Source organism: Urocitellus parryii, chromosome 4 (assembly GCF_045843805.1).
Source record: "Urocitellus parryii isolate mUroPar1 chromosome 4, mUroPar1.hap1, whole genome shotgun sequence".
NCBI classification, from domain to species: Eukaryota; Metazoa; Chordata; class Mammalia; order Rodentia; family Sciuridae; genus Urocitellus; species Urocitellus parryii.
In genome coordinates this window covers 20188796-20214686 of record NC_135534.1, presented here as the reverse complement: position 1 = coordinate 20214686, position 25891 = coordinate 20188796, and the positions used below count along the sequence as shown (strand labels likewise).

The 25891-nt window shown below is 39.1% G+C and overlaps 1 protein-coding gene across 13 annotated transcripts in view; it reads right to left on the bottom strand.

Annotated features, from left to right (window-relative positions):
• The window catches only part of Celf1 (CUGBP Elav-like family member 1), an 83837-nt gene that overhangs the window by 8845 nt on the left and 49101 nt on the right, over window positions 1-25891 (bottom strand). For 3 of the 13 annotated variants that reach the window (XM_077798079.1, XM_026399181.2, XM_026399182.2), the window contains exons 3-14: window positions 24358-24509; window positions 14900-15087; window positions 13129-13211; window positions 12688-12736; window positions 10259-10393; window positions 9452-9531; window positions 8827-8988; window positions 6104-6179; window positions 4184-4312; window positions 3720-3833; window positions 2583-2768; window positions 234-377 (exon numbers count right to left, since the gene is read on the bottom strand). In XM_077798079.1, coding sequence (XP_077654205.1) covers window positions 234-377; window positions 2583-2768; window positions 3720-3833; window positions 4184-4312; window positions 6104-6179; window positions 8827-8988; window positions 9452-9531; window positions 10259-10393; window positions 12688-12736; window positions 13129-13211; window positions 14900-15087; window positions 24358-24428 — 1417 coding nt within the window. In that variant the 5' untranslated portion in view covers window positions 24429-24509. Of the gene's footprint in view, window positions 1-233; window positions 378-2582; window positions 2769-3719; window positions 3834-4183; window positions 4313-6103; window positions 6180-8826; window positions 8989-9451; window positions 9532-10258; window positions 10394-12687; window positions 12737-13128; window positions 13212-14899; window positions 15088-18379; window positions 18521-24357; window positions 24510-25891 lie in introns of all 13 variants that reach the window. The other 10 variants (XM_026399186.2, XM_026399188.2, XM_026399183.2 and 7 more) reach the window with 9 other exon arrangements.

The following is a 25891-nucleotide window of genomic DNA, read 5'->3' as shown; positions in this document are numbered from 1 at the left end:
AAGATCTTCTGCAAGCCATTTTTCATAAATTAGTTTTCCTTTTGGAGCAGTACTATGGGCAGAAATCATTACCTCCTAACAGATATGGGAAAACTGAAGCTCAAAAAGCGGTCAGGTGATCTGCCCAAGACTAACTTAAACACCAGCCCAAACTCAAATCCAGCTTTTCCCCTCGTCTTTCTCAGTGGTGAAAAACTTAATCCCACCGTAACACCAGAAGGGAAGTAACATACCAAAACATTTGCTCAGATTTGTCTGCTTGTCTATAAAAACCTTGGCAGACACGACATTCCCGAAGGGCATAAACATCTGCAGCAGATCCTGATCTCCAAACTCCTGGGGCAGGTGGTAAATGAACAGATTGGCTCCTTCTGGACCTTCAAAATACCGAATGATTAGAAAAGTGTCAGTGTCAAGCATGCTCATCACCCTGCATCAATGTTCTTTCAGTCCTTTAACCTATGTCAAAACAATTATGATCCCAAAAAACAGAGATTCTTTGAGGGAGCTAAACAAATTCTCCAAACATAAGGCAGGGAAGCAAAGGGTAATCACTGGATTAGTTTTTTTCCCCCATGGTTAGCTATGCTCCTTCCCCTAGAGAGAAGAACTTTATGGAGCAGAAAAATAGAGACTGAGGCCACAGAGGAACAAGATAAGGAGGCAGAAAACTTATAATCGAAACAAGGTGCAAAATTATGTCTATAAACTATAGAGAGGGCAAACACGCTAGTTGTTGTCAGAATAAAGAGTGGGAGCAGCCAATGACTACAAAAGTGCGTGAAGGATGATGGAACTGGCTTACATTTGTGATGGTGGTGCCTGTATATCTATATGTATTTGTCAAAGTTCACAGATCTATATACCAATATGGGTAAACTTAGCCATGTATAAATTGTGCCTATGTAAAAATAAACTTTCTGTACTAGAGATTGAACCCAGAGGTGCATTACCACTGAGCTATGGCCCCAGCCCATTCTATTTTTTGAGACAGTTTTGTTATGTTGCCAAGACTGGCCTTGAACTTGTGAACCTTTGGCTTCAGCTTTCTGAGTAGCTGAGATTACAGGAGTGTGCCACTGTACTCAGCAGTAAAATGAAAAAAAAAAAAATTTTTTTTAATATTTATTTTTCAGTTTTCAGTTGGCACAACATCTTTATTTTATTTTTATGTGGTGCTGAGAATCGAACCCAGCACCCCACGCATGCCAGGCGAGTGCGCTACCGCTTGAGCCACATCTCCAGACCAGTAAAATGAATTTTTTTTTTTGTTATCGGCGGACACAACATCTTTGTTTGTATGTGGTGCTGAGGATCGAACCCGGGCCGCACGCATACCAGGCGAGCGCGCTACCGCTTGAGCCACATCCCCAGCCCAGTAAAATGAATTTTTAAAAAATATGCCTGATTAACATTGAGCTAAAAAACAGAACATGCTTTCTTTATCCAACCACTTACACTCAGTGACTTTCTAACCAAACAGATTTTATCAGAATTGCATTCAGTCATTCTCCAATGATCCTGGCCTCCTCACTGCTGTGATAGAATAAGGTGAATGTGACCGCCTCAGGGCCTTTGCACTTGCAGTTTCCCCTCTCCCCATTATTCTTTCTCTAGATACTCCTTTGGGTTACTTCCTTCAGATCTCTATTTAAATGTCAATTTAGAGACTTTCTTTGGCTATTCGTCATAACATGCAATGCTCTGGCACTCACTATCCCTTTTTCTATTGGTCACTCTTCATAGAGCCATCTAAAACATTTCATGCTTTCAACTTTTTTATTGTTTATCTCTGTAATTTCCACTAAAATACTGGTTCTAATTTCAGAGGATTTCCCCACTGCCACATCTCCAGGGCAGAGAAGTATCTAATTCAGAGGAGGTGATGAGGAGGGATTAGAGCAGAACTCCTTGGGGCTACAGGATACTTTTATCTTTCCTACTTTAGTGCTTAAACTTTGCTGGTTTGTGATTATAAAAAACCCTGCCAAATCCAGGCACTAAGGAGACAGCAGAACTTTCTAGTTCTACAAATCATCATCAGGCCTCTGTCTGGAAAGCTTCTAAATTTAATTTCATTGAAATCAAATTTACTTCCATTATGTCAAAGTACAGACTTGCCACTTTCTCAACCCATTGGCTATAACTTCTTTGGACCCATCACCTCTCAGTTTCTCCTCAATTAGAACAAGCATTGATCAGAAAGTGAAGGAAAAAAATACCAAATGATATAACTAAAAGGGACACCTGGACAGAAGACACTTTGACAGATGTACAACCCAGAGAGATGACATCCTAACAAAAACAGATTCTTTTCAAATGATTTCAGAAGCAATAAGGCCAGTATTTGTTTCTTTAGTTAAAAACTATAACCCTTACCCCAGGAGGGTGTACAAAGGATCTGACTTAAGTTACACCCAGAAAACACTCCAAAAACACCACACTTTGCAATGTTTTTCAGTTTACTCTTGTCATTGGTCAGAAAAGTGTTCTAACCACCTTGCAACCTTTGCCCTGCCTTTAGTTCTAGTGCAGAGGGAGTGATATGTCCAGCCCCGCCCCTAATTTCCCTTGGCACTTACCTTCCTTCTGGCTTCCAGCAGCACCAATACTCTGCTGTGTCAAGAGATTCTGGTTGTACAGAGTGGGAAGCGCTGCAGCAGCATATTGCTGGATACCCGAGTAGGCCTGGGTGAGGGCCTCCATGGTGCTCCCAGTGCCATTGGAAAGGCCACTGCTTCCCAGGCCACCATTTAAAGCAGCCATCCCTTGGTTGGAGAAAAACAGGATTAATATACAAGAAAGACTCCTCTGATGCCAAAGACAGGTATACTTAGAGACACCTAGAATAGGGAAAACCCCGAATTTGCCCTTTCCTCTCTGTCTTAGCTTTTCCCTAAGGAATACTCAACTGACTGGTCTGATTTTAGGGCATTTGTCAGTTGTTGCTGCTAATGTGAACATTTAAAATATACCATACCTAGGCGTGGCTCTCCCCATTACTTTCTTCCAACCTTTGGAAGAACTCTGATGCCACCTAAACATGCCAGACTCTTTCGCTATTTTGCCACTTTTTAATATAGAGCTGGAATTTAGTAAAACAAGAATCCCAGGGTTGTGGACTAAAAGGATTACATGTGATCTATAATAAGACGTGGGTAAAGCCTATCATCAAAACCGCAGTTAACGTTGTTTACTGGGTAGATTCTATGTTGCCAGGCACTACATTAAGCAATGTGCCCATTAGCACTTTACTTACCCTTTGGGGGCAGGATTGAACCCAGGTCCTCACTCATTCTAGGCAAGTGCTTTACCACTGAACTACATCCCCAGGAATCTATATGTTATTTTGAGAAAGGGTTTCTCTATGTTGAGCAGGCTGGCTCTGACTTCATATCCTTCTACCTCAGCCTCTCAAGTAGCTGAAATTACAGGTGTATGCCACCATGCCCGTCTTCACTTAACTTCTTAAGAATCCTTCAAAATATTTTATTACTCCTTTTTCAGAGAAGAGAAAGAGACAGTAAAAAGGTGGTCCAAGACTACAGCTAGGTAAGAGACAGAGATGGGATTTTACTCATGTCAGATTTGAAATCCCATGGTTATTTCTAACCTTTTTAGGCCACTCCAACAATTCTAGTGGTGCCCCTACCATGGTTGCTTTAAGATATGCTACTACACAAGAAATGGCCTGATGACAACCAGGGGCTGCCCCTTACCTGCCAGAGAGCCAACATTGAGGCCAGCTGTTGCTCCAGCTAATGTCTGCAGGGCTCCAAGTGAGGCTATGGGGTTGACAGAGTTACTGCTGCTGGAGCTAGGTGAAGACCCTGCTATTAGAAATCCAGAAGTTAAGCTCAAGCCATTACTTGCCTATTTTTGTAAATAGAATCACAAAAGGGATACTATTCAACTATTCTATTTGCAAAGGTTTCAGTTACTAATACTGATAACTGTCCTTGTAGGACAAAGACAAATGATAGTTACAGAACATTAAAAATTATAAGATTTTTCTTGAGTCAGAAAAAGACATCTGAGAATTTGTTGTTCATAATCCAACTCCTCTGAATATAGGTAGTAACTCTTTTCCAGGATGATATAGCCTTCTCTTTGGACTCTGCTTTCAAAACAGAAGATCTGCCCAAGGCACACAATGGCACAATAGTTCCTATATCATGCTTACCTGAACTGGTGAGTACACTGAGAGGACTGCTGGATGTAGTGAGAGCATTGGTACCACTTGGTGTGTTCTGAGCAGCACTAGCTGCAGCAGCTAATGCAGCCAAATTCTGTAATTGCATTGCATTTAACCCTGCAACATTCAAAGCAAGAGATTAGCCAGCAGATAAGGGTTTCTGATATCTACTCCAGCAATGACAGAAGGTTGGTCCCAGATAAAGAACTAGATAAGCCTTACTAGCAAAATTATAGGGCTTAAAAAAAAAAAAAAATCAGATATCCTTTTTTTGGGATGGGGGAGCAGGTAGGTACTAAGGACTGAACCCAGAAACCATTTACAACCAAGCTATATCCCCATCTTTTTTTCTTCTAAACTTGAGACAGGTCTCACCTTGACCTTGCCTTAGCCTCTGGAGTAGCTGGGATTATAGGCATGTGCCACTGTGCCCAGGATACCACTCATTAAGAAAACAAATTGCTTAGGATGTAAATCAGTAATAGACGGAATGTTTAGCATGTGTCAGGCTCTGGGTTCAACCCACAACACCCATACCCCACCTCCAAAAACTAAAAATAAAAAAATAAATAGAAGATAATGAAGAAAGAAACTTGAATACTTTATAATTTATTCAGAGAAGAATTAATTCAATGGCATAGCACCCCATGTAAGCATTAATAAAGGGGTGGGCAATCAGGAGACTGAAAGAAGAATGTGTGTGCAGCCTACCATGAGGCCAGGAACCCAAGGAAACAACAATGCCAACCATGGTAACAGAATAGGACTGCATCTAAGACCATCGCTCAAACTTTACAGGGAACTTGCTCTGTGCAATGGAGGGGAACAAGGAATAAGCGGAAAACACAGAATAGACCCAAAAGGCCCAGGAGGAATGACAGGAGAGAACATGTATGAAAACATCAAGAGGAGAAAACAACAACAACAACGACAATAAAAAAAATAACCCACTGCCACTCCCATAGCAGATTAATCGTCATCAGAAGATGGAAAGACCTGAAAGCAGAACCCAGATATTGTAGTTGAGAGGAGAAACCTGAATCGTGGTGTAAATGTTGCCAACCATTTACTATATGATGGAAACGTAGTTCAGAGGAAGAGGTAGAAGAAGTAAAAATAAAAACACAATACAGATTAGAATCTACTAACTTTTCAAAACATAGCATTCCCTAGAACAATGTGAACCACCATGAAAAATTTTCAAATGCAAAATGCAGTTCACTGCCAACTACCCCTTTCTCAAATGTACTTGCTCAGCCTTATCTTGCCAGAAGATACAGCATAGGCAGCTTTGGAAATGCCCTACTCCCTACCTTCAATGACCTTTCTGAAGGCGCAGGCTCAGATGTGTTGAAGCACCCCATGTTGTTATAAACCCCGGTATTTTTCATTTAAGTTTTCCATGTACCATAACAAAAAAAAAACAACAGGAATTCCCCTACAAAATAACATGTATAGGACCACACAGGTCAACTAACTGTCTCAGTTCTAGCAGTCTCAGATTAAGTTATCTGCATGGAAGCCATCCTTGGCCTTTCTTCGGAGTCACTGAAAATTACTTTATTGTAGAAATCAAGAGATCCTACAATTTTCTCCTTATCAGACAGAATGGCCACAGAAGTCCCTAGGTGCTAACAGCAGCAATTTTCCATTTTCCTCCTCAACAGTAATTTAAAGTGATGGGAGGCAGCAGACAACCTCAGGAGTAATGTGGTACTGACAATACAGGCACCTTACAGAGACAAGGCAGTTGAGTTCTAGAACGTTCATCTTAGGTTGGCTTTATATATGAGTGAACTTTTTTTTTTTTTTTTTTTTTGCACCAATGGGGCAAAATTCTCAAGACTGCTGGCAGCTGGGTTTGTTGGCTTGGGTGCTGCTGCTCCTCCACAGCAGTGAAACACTTACCTCCCATTGGGTGGAGGCTGCTCAAGGTGTTGAGGTTCCCAGAGGAGGCAGTCTGCTGAAGGAGCTGCAAATAAAGCTAGACATTACACCAAAAAACAGAACAAGAGTGAGAGTGAGGGCTGGTTCTGCATCTGGGATAACTCTACAGCACAGCAAAGCAAGAGTGCAGAGGCCCCCAGAGAGAAGAAAGTTGAAGACAAGATCCCAAGCTAACACAACGGAAATATAAGACTTATGGCAGCATAGGACAATACAACACAGCTAAAGCCCTGGCACAGAAGATAATATATTCATGTGATACTGAGCTGAACTCAAGTTCCTGGGCAAGAGAATGAAGCACAGCAAAGGCTAGAAGTAGTGCAGAGAAATAAGCAAAATTGAAGCAGCTGCAAGGTTGACAGCACTTACTGTCTGTACAAATGATTGCCATTTCTAGTTTCTCTCTCCTAAACTCTCCTTAGTGAGGCCAACACATCTTATTCCAAAAGGGTTTCCATATGGATACTTGATTTCTACTCCATACCACTATTCAAATATCATTATCTACCACTGCACAAGTATTTCATAACTAATCAATCGCTTCCAAGTTATGTATCTATCCAACCCTATTTATTTTCTTCCTTTCAAATTGGTCTTTACTATTGCAGATGACCAAATGATTGATGGATCATTTCATGACCAGGTTCACTGTATATTCTTTCAGTGATCATCAAAACAAATGTGAGTTTATGGAACTCTACAGCCTTATCCTGTACACTCTGTATCTTGGCAAACCACAACCTTTCTCTCATCAACTTGTGGAAATTTTTCCTCCATTCAAATCCAATTGCTATTCCTAGAAAACCAGTATTCTTAAACTAGATCCTTTACTCAACCCTTTCCCATTCCTATAAACTTCCTTTGTCATCATAAATTCTTCTAGGGCAGAGTTCATGGATTTCAGAGGACTGACAAACTTCCAGAAAGAGAATTGGAAGAAGAAAAAATAAAGACAAATAACTTTTACTACTTCTCGAAGGAGTCCATAACTCCACAAAGAACCACTATTCTAGTCTATTATAGCTCAGTTGGTTCAAATCCACATATTCCCAGGAAAAAACCTCATAATTAATGATGATTTACTATCACTTACACAGTCCATTAGCACCCACATGTCTTCATTTTTCTCTTCTTAAATACCTTGGTCAATGTGTACAGTTCCAAATGGTGAACTGTTCTACTGTACTTGGCACCTCCATTTCCTCCCTAAATGAGAAGAGCTCTTAGGGTGGGATCATGTCTAACTGAAATAAAGAGACCACAGCTCTCAGCATATACCATTATGCACTTGCTGGGTATGGCAATGACAGCAAAAGCGGGATTTTTCCCTAAAAAGTGGATCAAAAACTCTAAGGAGCAAATGGATTATCATGCTTATTTTCAAAATATCATCATTTGGCAGATGAATCTTTTTGAATCATCTGAACTTATAAGCAATGTTCTAACACTAAGAAACAATTTAATCTACTGAAATATAACATATACACATGTGTGTGTATATATATATGTGTGTGTATATGTGTGTATATATATATTTTTTTAACTTCAGAGAAATACTAGCTAGGATAAACTAGGATTTCTGCTAAAATTTAAGAAATATGAAAACCAGAGGTATCAAATTAACCAAAACTCAGTTCTAAGGGACAGAAATCACTGCTTTTCCTCTGTTTCAATTAAGAATAATATCTGAAAGAGGGCTCAGAATATAGCTCAGAGGTGGTGCTATATTCTGCATCTATATTCATATAGATATGGCACAAGGCAAAGGGTTCAATCCCCAGCAATACAAAAAACAGGAGGAATGAATAAGTACGCTAGTTATTGTGGATATCCATATGAATGGACTATCCATATGAATATAGTGGTTTTATCATTTATAACTGTAGACATTACCTTTGGTTACTCACAGATAAGACAGTTTTAAAAGTCTTATTTTAAGAGTTAAAGCAGTAGTAACTCGCTATAACACATTGTAGACCTACTCTAAACAACAAACTAGGACTGGACACTTTTTTGGATTATATGATTCAAACTCAACATTAAATAAAAGGAAATCTATTACAATTTGGTGAGCTTAAGCACGCACCTATAATTTTCACTTCATAATGTTAATCTTTTGATCTTTCAGTTCACTGAAGAAAACATTTATCAAGCTTTCTCCTAAGATTCAATAATAACTTTTTTTTTTTGTAGCTGTAGACAGAGTGCCTTTATTTTATTTATTTTTATATGATGCTGAGGAGCAAACCCAGTGCCTCGTACATGCTAGGCAAACGCTCTACCACTGAGCCCCAGCCCTCAATAAGGATTTTAATGATCCCCTCTACATCTGGTAGATATATGGAAAATGGTGCTTGGTAGTTAAGATTCCCTTAGGAATTTTGCTCTTGGAGACAGGGAAACATGAGATATTTCTAAATCTTAAGTCAGATAATTAGGATTTCACTTTAGTTGTGGGAAAAGCCTCAAGAAATAAGCAAAGACACAAGATCAGAGAGAGACCAAGAAAGAGAGACAGACTAACCTGATTTATAGGAAAAAAATATCACTTTGCCTAAATTTTTACTCAAAATCTCTATATGCCACAAATTATAAATGCCACTGTGTGTGTTAGCTAGGGATAGCAGAAGAAGAAACAGCTGGGAGCTTGCACAGTCTGCAGAAAGCAAACCACAAAGACTCACTGCTAAATACTGGGGTCCAAGAGTATTTAGACCAGCAAGGTTTCCCCACACAGATGCCGCGCTGATTTGCTGCATCTGCTGCTGGAGCTGCTGGGCCATTCTCTTCTGTTCTTTGTCCTTCTGTGTATCAGCAAATTTTACCACCATGGGGGATGAGCAACCCTATGAAAACACCAAAAATCAAAGCGTCAAACTCCTCCTTCTGAGTGAATGGGAAAATCCTCCTTTCTGAAGATATGCAGACTGTATTCTAATTTCACTTGACTTTCCTGATAGAGGCTGGCACCAAAGGCAATTAAAAGAACAACTGTTTCCAATGTTGATTTTATTACTTGTTTATTTAAAAATGGGATCTTATTATGTTGCCTAGGCTGGACTCAAACTCCTCCAAGTTCAAGCCGTCCTTCTGCCTCAAAGCTCCTGAGTAAAGGGGACTACAGGTGCATATCACCACACCCTTCTCCAATGTGTTATTTTATTTATTTCCCCAACATATTAACTGTAAAGAAACCATTTGTTTAAGTTTTAGGGCAACTGGATGCTGAACATGTAACTGAACTTTGTTGGAACTGTCCTAGTATTCATAGGCTAAGGAATTTCCCCTTTACTCCTATTTGTTCCCTACCTCCATGGTCTGTGCTTGATGCATTGCCTTGATAGCCGTCTGTGCCATGGCTCTTGTTGTAAAAGTCACAAATGCACAACCTGATAAGAGAAGAGTCAATAATTCATTCATTCATTTACACATTTATTGACAACTGGCTAAGCCCCTATTATGATGCCAACTATCATGATAGTGATACAAATGTGGTCCCTGTCTTCAGCGGGGCTCATGAGCTGGTGAAGAGACAGATATGCCACACTAGTGCAGTAACTGATTTAATGAAAAACCAGGGTTCCACAGATAGGAAAGAAGGTGTTTGAGAGAGAAAGAAAGAATCATATCCCCTAGTTCCCCACAGAAAGAAAAGAAAATGAGAGAAGAAAATGTTTCCATTTTGGCATCAAGATCTTTAAGCACCAAATGAGAAATTTTTAATACATGACACTGAAGTGCAGGATTTGACTCCTTAGGGAGGATAGGAAAACAAAAGGGGATCAACTCATGGGAGGAGCCTCATAGGACCCAGATGTACAGAACAAAACAGCAGGCCTAACTTCTTCATGGTGACAGGGCTATGGTGGCTAGGAATCTGATTTCCACTGGGCCAATTAAAAAGAAACTCCAAATTTAAGAGAATTATCTTTAATAGCTAAAATTGTACCACCTTGGGGGCTGGGGTTGTGGCTCAGCGATAGATCACTCTCACCGAGTACGTGCGAGGCCTTGGGTTTGATCCTCAGCACCACATAAAAATAAATAACGTGAAGGTATTATGTCCAACTACAACTAAATACTAAATATATATATATATATTTTAAATTGTACCACCTCGGCTCAGGCCATCGGGTCCCCGCAATATCCGGCACTCTTCAATCTGTCCAAATGAAGAGAACATGACTCGGATGTCATTTTCAGTGCACTTCTTGGAAATCATACCAATAAACAGCTTCCTGTCTTCCACTGCTAAGAGAGTAAAACACAAAAGGCTTGAATGTTATTACTAAAATTCAGTCAAGCACACACTCAGGAGCTAGATCATCTGGGTGTGAAACCTGGCTTTGTGCCTCATACCACATTTCAGATCCCAAGACATACTATCCCCCCACCCCCATAATTTTACATTTCTTCTAACCAGAGACATCTTAAAATTATATGAAACTGGAAGTACTGAGATGAAATTTAACAGCTTCATGCTCTTGTTGAAGTTACTTAACCAATTTGTGTCGGTTACCTTATCTGATTAATAAAGATAACTACTTTGGTATGTTTGTTCTCTCTAGCAATACTACAAATACTACAATACTACAGAAAGAGGAACATTACAACTTTGATGTGACCAGAGGAATGAGATCAACTTTTCAGTGAGTAGACTGTCTACCTACCTTTTTGGACTTCACTTGAGTTTCAAACTCAAACTTTGCAAAGTCAAAATTAATACCTCTGAGTGTGAGTAAGGATAAAAAGGTTTCAACTTGTAAACGCATGTCAGTAATCCCAGAAACTCAGGAGGCTGAGGCAGAAGGATCACCAGTTTGAATCCAGCTTGGCAACTTGGTAAGGCACTATCTCAAAATAAAACATTTTTATGAAGGACTGGGGATGTAGCTCAGTGGTCAATTGCCACTGGATTCAATCCCAAGCACGTAAATGAATGAATAAATAAGTTTTGACCTTGTGCTCTGCTCTGTGCTACTATGCTTTGTCCAAATGAAATTATGAGCCAGCTGCCATCCAGTTTCATGAGATTCTCCTGCTTACAATTTCATTTGGTAGGTCCAAGTCCACAAGGATTACACCACCATGACTCTTTTTTTGGGGGGGCAGGGGGTACCAGGGATTGAACTCAGGAGCACTCGACCACTGAGCCCTGAGCCACATCCCTAGCCCTATTTTGTATTTTATTTAGAGAAAGGGTCTCACTGAGTTGTTTGGGGCCTTGCCATTGCAGATGGCTTTAAACTTGTGATCCTCCTACCTCAGCCTCCGGAGCTGCTGGGATTACAGGCTTGCACCACCACTCCCAGCTACCCATGACTCTTTTGCTTATTTTCATTCAGCTATTTCAAGTTGGGTAAAGCCAAATTAAGGTGGCCTGGAGTTGTGGCTCTGTGGTAGGGCACTTGCCTAGCATATGTGAGGCCCAGGGTTTGATTCTGAGCACTGCATATAAATAAATTAATAAAATAGAAAGTCCATCAACATCTTTTTTATATACATATATAAAAAGATCAAAGATTTACTACTGAACTTTTTCTCAAATTCATGTACTACTTGGATTTTCTATTCCCAGGGGCATTCTACCATGGAGCTAAATCTCCAGCCCTTTTAATTTTGAGACAGATTTTGGTAAGTTGTTGAGGCTGGCCTCCAACTTGTGATCTTCCTGCCTCAGTCTCCTAAATCCTTGAAATTACAGGTGTGTGCCACTGTACCTGGCTTCACTTAGATTTTCTGGAAAGATTTAAACTGAGAAACTTCAATTTCTTTTTTTCTTTTTCCAATTTCTTTTAGTTGGAGATGAACACAATATCTTTATTTATTTTTATATGGTAACCCTAATGCCTCCTATATGCTAGGCCAAAGCTCTACCACTGAGCTACAACCCCAGCTCACCAACTTCAATTTCTATGGCTCCTGTGACATTCAGCTCCTATAGCTGAGGGTTGAGGTCTGGTGCATCTCCAGACATGCCAGAGACATGCCAGAGGACTGAAATTTGTCCAGCTTCTTCCCACTGGGATTTTGATGAGAGAGCTGAACATGGCCTTATCCTTGTTGAGTGCCAGCTGAGGAAACTCTGATATTCAAGAAAATTAAGTTCTCCTTCCCAATTTGTTCATTTTCTGCTTTCCTGCCCATAAGAAATTATATTTTTGAAGGACATTCCAGATCATTCTAATGTTATTGTAATGTTTTCCAGTCAACCCTACTTTGATATCCTACTTTTAAATCCAGTCTCATTTATTTTTAAAAAATATTTTTAGTTGTAGATGGACATAATTCCTTTATTTTATTTTTATTTTTCATGCAGTGCTGAGGATGGAATCCAGGGCCTCACATGTGTTAGGCAAGTGGTCTATCACAGACCAAGCCACACCCCAGCCCTCTCATCTCTATTTATACTTATTTTACAAGGGAAAAACAAACAAACAAACAATGACAAATTAGGTTTCCTGGAGCACAATTCAATCTAGAGAACATAAGAACAGCAAATGAAGTAGAAAGAAATAATGGGAAAATTTGGTATGCTTTCTTACCATTGTTCTTTTCGCTGTCGGCAGGCTTCATCTGTATAGGATGATGCATCTAAAAAGTCATACCATGAATGTTACTGAGTATCTGTACAGACATACATACATACTGATGCATTCAAAAATATAAATGAAGACTCTAAAAGACATGCCAAAACTAGGGCCATAAGAGTTCTCTCTGAACACATGTCTGCCTCATGATCTTTTCTGGCAAAATGTAAGAATAGAAAGAACATGAGTCAGGTAGTCAAAATATCCAAGACTACTGGTTGTAAGAGAACTACTTTCAGTCTAATCTTCTTTGAAATGCTCTCTTTAAGTACTCCTTTACATTAAATTCCACAGCAACTAGCTTATCCCCAAAATGATTTTCAGGGTGTTCCTGGTATGTATAACCATGTCCTATGCATCAAAACTACCAGTGTCTTGTATTAGAAGTTGTCTTACCCCTGGGAGGACCTTCATGTTGTGAAGAGCATTCTGCGCTTCTAATGCAGCTTTACGGGTGTAAAATGTAACAAAACAGCACCCTGCAATTAACCAAGATTTTACAGAATCAAACTAGTGCTTTGAAAACTGACAATTCTTAAAGCACTTCTTTCTTCCATTGACAGGGTGAAACTTTAATAGGAGGCTGGGTCTAGTAAAACTGGCAAGGAGAGAGAGAAGGAGAACCTAGGGCACTGGGATTCTTTTTAATATTTATACTTATTTGTGGTGCTGAGGATCAAACCCAGGGCCTCATGCATGTGAGGCAAGTGTTCCACCAGTAAGCCACAACCCCCGCCATGGAATTATTTTTTAATTATTTCCTTCATTTAGTCTCCTAATAATAATAATATTAAATAAATCTTCTATTTAGTTGCCTGTGCAACGTCCCTGGAAAGATAGCTTGCCTTAAAGATAATATCCATTCCCTTAACCCACCCTACTGGGAGCTCTGGGTAGTAAGCTGGGCAAGAAGATTTAGGCACAAATCAGACAGGCAGGAACCCATACTCCTAAAGCTTGTAGTGTGCTAGAACTCCTCTCCTTACACTCTCAGAATAAGTCATTCTCCCTACATCATCGCCAGTAGCTACCACATGCCTCAAACATTCATTAAATCATTCATTAAATTCTAAAATGACTTAAAGAGCAAGGACCCCTTAACATTTTTCGGTGGGGGGAGGGGGGCAGGGGGACTTTTAGTTCTCATTAAATATAATTAAGCTTTTAATAGCACTTGATGCTGTCTGTAAATCTATAAATTTTGTTCTTTGTTTTTATTGGAGGATGGGAAGGTGTATCATGGAAATCTTGGGCTTCAATGTTCTGATGCTCCCATATTCCCATGAAATACAATACAGAGTAGCTAGGGATATAACTCAGTCAGTGGAAAAGTGCTTGCCTAGCATGCATCCCGGGTTCAATCCCCAGTACAGCCAAAATACAAAAACAGGTGTTGTTTTTTTTTTTTTTTAAATCATGGTGTAGTTAAGATTTGAAATATACTGAATGTTATATTGCCAGTCATTTTCAGGAACTACAATACTTTATATTTTTGTTAACTATGTCACAAAGAGAAATAATTCCTCTGCTCTAAGATCCTATGATATAGTAAGCTAGTTTCAAACATGACAATCATGCTTGCTTACATTTGCACCACAGAATAGCTTTCACAAAAAATTACTCTGAAATTGATCATTTGGAAAATAAGAACATGCCTGTGTATATAAAGCAAAGCTAATGCCCATCTACCACCAGTCTTATGTTCATTCTGCTGGTATTTCTGGTAGCCATTTTTTTTCCCTCTACATTTATAAGCTACAAGAAACAAGTTGCCTAAATAAGTTCTTCCTGAATGGCCTCTATAATAACAAGAAATCCTTGGGTACATGGACAGTATCTTTCAGCTTACTCAAGTCAAAAAACTAAAAAAAATTTACGTGGCTGGTTGACTTTTATTTTTGTCACTCCATTCCAAGATCAAATGAGACACTTACACAGAACTGTCTCTTGAATTTAGAGTTCTCACAAAGGACAGCACAGACCTAAAATTCAAATTATTCTCATGTTACCTTAATATTATTTATAAGCTATTAAATGTGTTTGCATTGGAAAATAGATCTCCTAATAAAAGGACAGTCTTTTCCCCTAAATGATCACAGAAGCATTCTGGAAAGGAGAGATAAAAGGCACATGGTGGGACTTACATGTAAAAACCCAAAGCCCTCACCTTTGCTCTGAGGAGGGTTTTGGCTCCTATCCCTTAGGACGTTGATTTCATAGACAGCACCATACTGTTCGAAGAGTTCCCTTAAGTCTTTCTCAGACCAGGTCCTCGGAACCTGGCCCACAAACATCTTAATAGCATCAAGATCTGGTTGGTCTGGGTGGTCCAGGGTGCCGTTCATTTTCTTGGAGCTACATTGAGATAAAAATGAAATTTCTATTATATATTCAAGTTCTTTCAGGAGGTAGTTATCTTTTCTTCAGAGATCTCAACTACATTATGAAAAAGCATGAGGAAAAAAAATTCTACTTTATTCACTACCTCTATTCAACTTACTAGAGCTCCCTGGTCCACCCTCAACAGGGCTACCCCATAGGACCCCCTAGATTGTTAAAACCTAGGAACTGAAACATCACTTTTATTTGGTCTAGCATGACATTTCTCAGAGGAACTTACCAGGTAAAGCTCCTAAAGCAAAATCAAGTTTTAATAACATTTAAGCATAGTTAAACAGAAGTATTTTTAAAATGTCCATAAAATAACAAAAGCCTATTCGTTACAGATACAAGTAAGGTCTCTTCAAAGTATAAAATGTCAGGTAAAGTCTTCTTTCAGGAGATGTTAAAACAGAAGCACCTGATTTCTAAGGCCAAAACTAGAACTGACTAGATATCAGCATTCAAAGCTGGGCACGAAGGCACAAGCCTGTAATCCCAGAGGTTTGGGAGGCTGAGGCAGGAGGATCGCCAGTTCAAAGCCAGACTCAGCAATGTAGTAAAGATCTATGTAGCATAGTGAGGCCCTGTCTTAAAATATAAAGAGGGCACCCCTGGGTTCAATATGAAGGAAAGGATGGAGGGAGGGAGGAAGCTGGCTATCTTATGCTTAATCCTACTGCTCTTGAGTTAGGTTCCCGGACCAAAACAAAGCTCTGCATCTTAAATTTCCAAAAGTGATTGTAATATAAACAAAGCTGCTATCATCCTAGCTTTTTCTGAAGTTACCAAACAGTACTCTTCCTGCAAGTTGGACTTGCTTACCAACTGCAACCATTTTAAAGTCCATAAATTCCTCTTGCATCCTACTACATCAAACTAGTAACACTCTTGTTTTCCTATCTTCACTTCTACTCCTACCACTGCCAAGAACCTAGGGGGTTTCTTGTTCTAGAAATATTTCCAACTCAAGGGCTGGGGATGTGGCTCAGAGGTAGAGTTCTTCCTTGCCTATCATGCATAAGACCTGGGTTTGATCCTCAGGACCACTTAAAAAAAAAAAAGGAACCATCTATTTCAAAGTCCTCCTACCACTGTTCCGAGGTCTTTCTTACTCTTAACATTTTTCCAAATCATTAACAATTTAAATTAAAAAAAAAAAAACCCTACCTGGGTCAGCTTTCCTTTTAGTATTTACTGCTTAATCCAGAAACTATGTAGTTTATATTCAAATTTTCCAGGTTCCAATCCCCAATCTTAAATAAATAAAATGCTAGTTTTCTTTATAAGTTTTTCTACCACTGTTATCTTCTGAATAGTATTTGAAGATCCTTAAGAATGCTGAATCTATAAAAGTAGTTCAACCTCTTTTAATAAATGCTAAATCTCATATAACTGAACACCCACAGGGTTTATTCTCACATCCCCTTTGCTAGTAATCTAGCACTAACTAAATGTCAAATACTATAAATGGCTTGTAGATCAATTCTTGTTCCTACATCTGTGAAGATTCCCCATATTCTTGCAGGTTAACTAGTTAGGTGCATCCTAGGACTCAACAGCACTAAATTTCCATCTTTACTACATATATTTAACAGCTTTTTTTTTTTTTTTTGGCATTATCTGCCTGTATTCACCTTTTCCAAGGACTGTCAGCTCCTTGAAGGCAGGAAAGGTTCTTATTTCCTATTCATTCTTATAGCACACCTGGCATGGGGCCTGATTCAAAGTTAGCATTCAGATGTAGGATGGGAGGAATTTCTCGTTACTCATCTCAATTCCCTGTTTAAGCAATTAAACCTGCCAAAATGAGTGTTGTACACAAAGAGGACTCTCAAATTTAAAAGAAGCGATCATATCTTATGATTATTTGATTGCCACAGGACCAAAGCACCTTTGTTTTTGTTTTTAAACTCTGTTACTTTAAAACTATGCGTTGGCCAGGCACAGTGGTGCATGCCTGTAATCCCAGCAACTCTGGAGGCTGAGGGAAGACTGTAAATTTGAGGTCAGCCTGGGCAACTTGGTGAGACCCTAAGCATCTTAGCAAGACCCTGTTTCAAAATAGAATGATTCCAAGTTCAAAGGCAGCCTCAGCAAAAGCGAGGTGCTAAGCAACTCGATGAGTCTCTGTCTCTAAATAAAATACAAAATAGGTCTCGGGGGGATGTAGTTCAATGGTCGAGTACCCCTGAGTTCAACCCCTGGTACCCCCCCACACCAAAAAGGCAGGGGGCTGGTTAAGCACCCCTGGGTTCAATCCCTGGTACCAAATATAACTAAATAACATACACACACACACACACACACACACACACACACACACTGAAGAAAAAACAAAACAAACAAAAAACCCACCCCATGTATTGGAAGTCACTGCAAAAATACAATGTAACTGCTTTTAGAAGTTTAATTTTAATGTTCCAAAAGAAACCAGGCTACACTGATGAAAACAGCCCCATGACTAGTGAAACTACAATGGGTGTCATTCCCTATAAACTGCCCTGAACAACTTTAATTATTAGGTTTAATAGCATTTTATTAAATATTGCTATTCTTTCTTCATATTTCTACTCTAGGGAGGGATAACAGAGAATCTCAACGGTGCTCAAATGATTGCAATGATAAGGAAGCTAGTAGCTATTTCGAAAGAGGCAGGAGTTTGTTGTTTTTTTTAGTTGTTGATAGGTCTTTATTTTATTTATTTATCTTAATGTGGTGCTGAGGATTGAACCCAGTGCCTCACACATGCCAGGAAAGTGCTCTACCACTGAGCCACAACCTCAGCCCTAGGCAGGAATTTATTAATTTGTATTACACTGTAGGCAGAATCTCCTGGTTTGTCCTTTGCTTCTGTATCTGTGTGTTATTTCTAAATTTTCTACATCATCATTTAGTGCAAAAGCAAAGTCAATGTAATAGTTTATCCAAAATCAATGAAGACTCAGGATTCTAGACATGTGTCCTCATTTTCTCTTCTTTTACTCTCCAAATCCCTATTTCTTAAAGTCCACCTACTCTATGAACCACCCTTCCACCTTGATATGCCAACTCAACAGTCAGAAGAATCCCCTAGAGCAGTGTTATTCAAAGCTAGGTCCAAGGAACAGAAATAATCCTCAAATTAATCCTTTAGAAAATTTTTAATAAAAATTGGTGAGACATTTTAGACGTTATTCAATCTAATGATAATAAATACAAAATAAAAGCTCATGCATTGATCATTTTCATTTTATTTTACAAGGGTGTGAGAAATGAGATGGCTCACCAGTTTGATAAGCACTGCCCAGATGCAGCAAATCATACAGGCTCACGATGCTGTGAACATTATGCAGCTGGGGTACTGACTTATACCTTCCTCCAATAAATATTGGGCACTTACTTATACATTGGTTGATGTGGTATACATCTGAGTAAGAAAAACACAGTATTTTCTTGGGAGTTCATGAGTTAAAAATGAAAGAGGGGCTGGGGATGTGGCTCAAGCGGTAACATGCTTGCCTGGCATGTGCAGGGTGCTGGGTTCGATCCTCAGCACCACATAAAAATAAAATAAATGTTGTGTCCACCGAAAACTGAAAAATAAATAGAAAAAAAATAATGCACCGGGTGCTGTTTTAAAAAAAAAAATGAAAGAAATGGGCTAGAGTTGTGTCTCAGTGGTAAAGCAATTGCCTAGCACGTACAAGGTGCTGGGTTCGATCCACAGCACCACATAAAAAATAAATTAATTAATTAATTAAATAAAGGTGGCACCAAGATAAAAACAGATGATATAGGAACATTAATGATTTTTATATTAGTATTACAGGCAATAGACATACTGAGAGAGAAAAGCAACCACATGCATACTTGTACACGCACAGAGTATAAACAGTCACAAACCTTCTTAACTGCTACTATGCATGAAGAGATAAGCAACAATGCTTTCCATTCTCCTCTTCCACATACTTTCAGCATACATGTTGTTAAGGTTCAAAGTAATCATAGAATAAAAAAAGCTACTGGAGATAAGACTCTTGAGTATGATACTGTTTTACCAGAAAGGTATGGCAGCAACCCCCATCTTCTTGTTTCTGCTTCTAGCAGCAGAAGCAATAATGAGAGCAAATAATGTGTATTATGTGGTTTCATTTACATGAAATGTCTAGAACAGGCAAATGTATAGACAGAAAATACATTAGTGGTTTCAAGGAACGGGGAATGGGAAGAAGAGGGGAGTGAGGCTGTACCAAGAGATGTACACCTGTAATCCCAGCAACTCAGGAAACTGAGGCCAGGAAGATCACAAGTTCAAATCAGCTTCAGTAATATACCATGTCCCTATCTCAAAAATAAAAAATGAAAAGAACTGGAATATAGTTCAGTGGTAAAGTGCTTCTGGGTTCAATCCCTAGTACAAAAAAAAAAAAAAAAGGAGGGAAAATTAATGATTTTTACATTAGTATTACTAATGGGTTTAAGGCTTCGGGGGTGATGAGAATGAAATTAGAGCTGAATTTGTGGATATACTTTAAAACTTTGTAAATGCACTTTAAAAACCTACTTTTTAAAAAAATAATTTTAAAGGGTAACTTTTATGGTATGTGAATTCCATACCCTAAGACAGGATGGAAGGATGACAGCAAAGCCAAGCCATAACGTAAACTGAAGTTATAAGTCGGGTAAAGAGTAGAAGCAGCAGCACATGCAGAGTGAGCGGAACATGTATACTGGGGTGAGATACATGGAGTTTCCAGGTCTTCCAGATGCAGAGCTCCTAATTAACATTAGACTCTACTCGACATGCGTCCTTCAAAAATCCCTTGGTATATGTCAACTTGAGTGGGTACTTGATCTGTCCTCCTTCCAGCCAAAGGGTTAACAAACATGACCTTCACACCTGTTTAAAAATAATTTCTGCCTGTAATCCCAGCTACTCAGGAGGCTGAGGCAGGAGGACCACAAGTTCAACACCAGCCTTGCCAACTTAGCAAGGTGCTAAGTAATTTAGTGAGACCCTATTTCAAAATAAAAGATGAAAAGAACTGGAGGTGTGGCTCAGTGGTTAAATGCCCCTGGACTCAATCCCCAGTGCTAAATAAATACATAAAATTTCTGAGACCTTTCATTATTTATTTTGCCACTCTCTTGTTAACTTTTTATTTCTCTTTACTCATTATTCACACAGAAAATTTTCAGAGAGCAACCAATTGCTCCACCTCCTACAGGCATAATAAACACTCACTGCATTCCAGATTCCACTTACTACCTACCACCAGATAGATCCCCATGGCTCACATACTGGGCTGTGAAAAAACTGAGAGAGAGATGCATGCAAATAAAAGGACCCCAGAAACACAGGCCCAGGTTTCTTTCCACGTGTTCTCTAGTGAGAATAAGACAGAATATCTGTATATTCTATAAAAAAAGTAATTTTTATTTGGATAAGGAAGACCTTTCTGTCATGGGGGATATAACGTTAATGCTACTGGTATAGAGTGTTGTTTTTTTGTTTTGTTTTGTTTTTTTGTTTTGGGGGGTACCAGGGACTGAACTCAGGAGCAGTTAACCCCTGAGCCACATCCCAAACCTTTTTTTGTATTTTATTTAAAGACAGAGTCTCTCTGAGTTAGGGCCTAAGTTGCTGAGGCTGGCTTTGAACTTGCGATCCTCCTGCCTCAGCCTCCCTAACCTCTGGGATTACAGCTATATGCCCAATTCACATAGGTTTTTAAGTCCACCTCCAATAACAGCACAACTACATGCGTTTGAAGGTTTTCAGCCTTTTCCCCTGAGGTAAAAGAAAATCTTTGCAATCATCTACTACCCAAACAAAACAAAATCCTCAAAGGATAGATAGATGAACTGTACTTTCCAAGTTCTTTCTATAGTGCCAGATTCTACCCACTACTGAGCTCTTAAAAAAAAAAAAAAAAAGTAGAAAAATTCTATGAAATATGTGACAAACCTAGTTTTACTTTATTGGAGGAGGGGGAAGGTGTGTGTGGGCATCTAAGCCAAATGGACTAGGCAACCGGGAAGCATTATATGGCATGAGAAATGAAAGCCTAAAGGGTGATGAAAAATTGATAAGGTCCAAGCGCAGAGGGGAGGAGTGAGATAGCTACATTAGAAAGGGAAAAAACAGACTTGAGAAGAGTTGGAGGTGAGGAAGAAGAGGTCAGTATAACTTGGGTTCTATCTAGTTCAGGCACCTTGGGACATTGTTTTTTGAGAGGAAGACTTCTGATGAAAATGTCTGATAGGCTGTTTTAATTCTTCTTTTTTCTTTTTATTGGTGAATTATACATTAACAGTGGGCTTCATTGTGATATATTCTTACCAGCACAAGGCATTTTTTCTAATTTTTTTTTCTTTCCCCCCCTTCTTCCCTCTCCCTTATCCCCATCCTCCACTCCACTGGTTTTTATAAAAAGTCATAGATCTGAGAAGCAGAGAAACAGATCAGTGCTCCTTTGAGCAGTGGGAGAGCTGGGGGGGAAAAAAAAAAAGGCTTGAGATATAACTTTTGGAAACTATCCATATCCTAGGGTGTAAGAAAAGTAAGAGGAACCAGTGGAAGCTTAAGAGTTACCAAAGTAGAATCGATGATTTTGATTATAAAAAAGAAAGGAACAAGGGCCCAGGCTCCCAGGAGCTTCTAGAGCTCCTTCATTGCTTCTTTATTGTAAGAGAATTCTGAATTAAGACACAAGCTCTATTATATTTCCAACAAAATCATTTTAGCAATTAAAAACTCTGATTTAGCTTACAGCTAAAGTAGTGCTTTACTGAATAGAGAAAAAAGAGAATTCAAGAGAGATTGTGAGCACACATCATCCTCAAGAACCTTCTTCTGGTGTTAGGGATGTTCATGGTGGTAGAGTGCTCGCCTAGCATGCATGAGGCCCTGGGTTCAACCCCAAGCATCAAAACGACACTTTCTTCTTGAAAGCAACTTACTGTCTTTGTGGTGGCTTTGTGTACTATTCCTGTGGGAGTGGGCCCAAGGACTTGTGACAATGGGAACAGTAGACGGGTAACCTATCCAGTAAGCAAAAATTTTTAAAAAGGTATCATTAAACTTGTATTTTAGACCAAAAATTGATATCAGTTATTCTAAAACGAGCCAACTGGGTCTCTCTCTCAACTGGTTTCCTCTTCCTTAACACAGAAGCAACAGCCTAAGCCCAGTTAATCTAACAAAGTTTTGGTGAAAATGGAGGACTAAAACAGATGCAAATGCACTGGGAAAACATTGACACTCCATTCTCAGTTAATTCTAACTCAGAATCCCTGTATTAAGGCCATTAGTTTCAAACTGTAGTGTCCATGGAAACTACATATTATACTTATTAAAATACAGAGTTTTAGGGGCTGGGAATATAGCTCAGTTGGTAGAGTGCTTGCCTAGCATACACAAGGCCCTCAGTTCAATCCCCAGCACAAATAAATAAATGAATAAATAATAAAATACAGAGTTTTGAATCCTACTCTAGCATAAGTATTCTTTAGATTTTTAAGCTCCAGGTGATATTCATGCAGTGATCCATGGTCCAGACCTCAGGAATACTTAATCAGTCCAAATTCTTAAAAGATGAGAAAACTGGATGAGAAAAAAAAAAAACTGCATCTAAGAGACTGAACACCAGAGGCAAAGCATATAGAAAAAGTGTTACAATGCAAAGATAATTTGAGCCACAAAATTCTCTTTCTAGGAATCAAATATACTTTTATTACATACTATGTTTTTATGATGATACTGTACTCTCACCTGACAACTACTGCTAAAATAGCATTTGGTAGTAAAGACCTGTAATAGAAGACACATTAAAATTACCATTGTTTGGGAGACTGCAGAGAAGGCACAGGATCCATTTCAAAAGAGCAAGATGGCTAACTTGGAGACCCCCACAAATTATTCTACAACGTATCTTGCTATTATCCACGCTTGTTATTCCTAATCCCAGGTCAGACTGATTCACACATGGAAACCTAACCTCACAGACTTGCACTAACATCTGTTATATACATATATGGTTGTAGTTGGACACGATACCTTTATTTATTTATTTATTTTATGCAGTGCTGAGGATCAAACATAGCGCCTCTAACATGCTAGGCAACTGCTCTACCACTGAGCCACAACCCCAGCCCCCTAACACCTGTTATTTAGGGAATGATCTATCATTTAATATTTTTGGCTTTGAATAACTTCCAGCTCATTATTTGAGCCTAAAGTGAGTAAAATCTTAAAGATAGACTTTGACCAAACTCAGGGAGTTGGAAATGGATAGTTTTCTGCCAAGTCCAGAATTCGGGTTCTCTGTAACTCAGGATCAAGTGACCATTTTAGCTCTGTACAATGCAGTTCTTGCACTCTTGCAAACTAACAAGGTTTCTCATTCCCACATCCACAATTTATTTGTCAAACTGACAACTGAGATTAATCCACTTTAAAAATGTTTTTGGAAGATAGAGATAAATCTGATATTCTTGAAATCATGCACTAATAAGCCTTATTTTCTATTAAACTTGGGGGGGGGGGAATCAAGGTCTAGTATTACACTTTGCATCTCAATACAGAATGCTATATATAGTACTAAAAACATCCTAACTACTAGTCTCCCCTGTGATAGGAGTTTAAGAATTTGATAATTAAAAGTTTTAAGTACGGGGCTGGGGATGTGGCTCAAGCGGTAGTGCGCTCGCCTGGCATGCGTGCGGCCCGGGTTCGATCCTCCAGCACCACATACAAACAAAGATGTTGTGTCCGCCAATAACTAATAAATAAATATTAAAAAAAAAAGTTTTAAGTAAAACTCTTCCTCCCCCCCCAAAAAATGAAACTGCATACCCAAACCAAGCAATAAAGCCATAGTTAAAAAACAAAACAATAAAAAGCCTTGAAATCTATCATATGTGGAAACACTATACAGCTTGAAAGATTGGAGCCAGAACACTTGAGCTGATGTTGCTAGTGATATACATCAAGTGCACCCTTGTGCAAAGAACTTAGTTATAGCCTGGAGGAAATTAGCAGTTATGAGACAAAATCAGACTAAAATAGAAAATAATAGCATGAGAGAATTCAGATTTTGGCTTATTTCCCAAATTTTTACTCCCTCTTTAAAGGAAAGTGACCATTTTTATCAGATTTTTAAAAAGAAAAGGAGGAGGGGGGGGGGAAGAAGAGAAGGAGGAGGGGGGAAAACAGCCCATTTCCTCTGCTTATGATAAAAATTAGACAACAAAAATACTTACACAGGACTGGGATTCAAAGAGCAATGATCCACCATCATTTCTGGAAGGAAATCCAACTTAAACGCAGCCATCACCTCACTCTCCCCTTCAGAAGCCAATGATATTAACTTGCTGCACTTGTCTGATCCACAAATACACACAGCTTTAGCTTCCTGGGCCCCACAAAAAACACAAAGTGGAAACAGGAGCTCAGGGAAGCCAGCAATAAGTGCCACAGAGACAGGTCTGGGGTAGGGACAGGGAAAGGGAGTACTGGATTAAAATGGGGATGTGACCATGTGAAGGGAAGCTCAGCCCAGCACACAATGAAAGTGCTGATGCGCCAGGGTTGTTTTGTGTGATTTTCCCTGGCGAAGCAGTACTAAGTGCACTGTCAGATAAATAGAGTGTCAGATCCATGAAGATAGCAGTGGCCAACAGAGCAGAAGAAATAAACTTGTTTCACATCCTTCAAACTCCTCCCTGCAAATAATTTTATGAAGTCTCCTAAAGCCTAAAACTACCTGAAGAAAATGAACAACTCACCTTGTGTGGTCTGAAAACATTTTTAAAGAACTGGGTTGTTGGCTTGGCTTTAAACTTAATTTCCATGTGCCAAAGACAGCAATGAGCACAGTGTTTGGATCCAAACTAACCTCAGAACAGTCACATAAGAAGGTAAGGCCATGAGAAGCAGGATAGAGGCCAAGCTGGTTGTAGAACTGGCTGCCAGAAACTTGCTGCTCACATATAACTACCTCTAACTGGACTGACCCTGTTTTCTCCACAATGTTGAGACTAAAGTGTCCTGATGGTTGTTTCCTCGGTGATTTCTCAGTGTTATTTGGTTCAGTAACAGGTACAGGCAAAAATTTCTTTACTAAATCATTTTACTTGCCAGAAAGTAAAAAGGGAAGAGTAATATTCTTCCTCTTTCTTGACAATAAACTAGAAAATAATGTCTTTTCAGTTTTTCACTGATCTTTCTAAAGAAACAAAAAACAAAAGCCACCAGTAATAATAATGAAAAAGAACTGGATCTGTTAGGGACACTCAAACATAAACAGGAAGGAAAAAGAAATATAGGCTAAATCTCTTCATTCTCTCCCTCTTTAAACTACTGCTAAGGGCCAGAAGTATATAGCTCAGTGATAAAGCTTAAGCACGGACAAGGCCCCGGGTTTGATCCCTAGCACCAAATTGGGGGAACTGTTGCTAAAATCAAGACAAATGAACGCACACATCAAAATTCTATTATGGGTGAGCAATAGAGATGGATATACTTAGCAGTCAAGGCAGATGTGTGCTCCCATTCTCAATTTAGCTCCATATCCCTCCAAACAACAAATGGTGGCATTTCAATATTTAGGCAGTGACTCTAAACTTTCTGAAGGTTCCCAAATTTCATAGGCTTTCTTTCCATTTTTATTCTCAGGATTGCCTTACTGCAAATATTTTATTTCACCCAAACTCAGTTTGCAACATAGGCAACTTTGAAAAAACAAAAACAAAGTTATGTTCAGTTTTATAAAGAAGTAATGAGGGCTGGGATTGT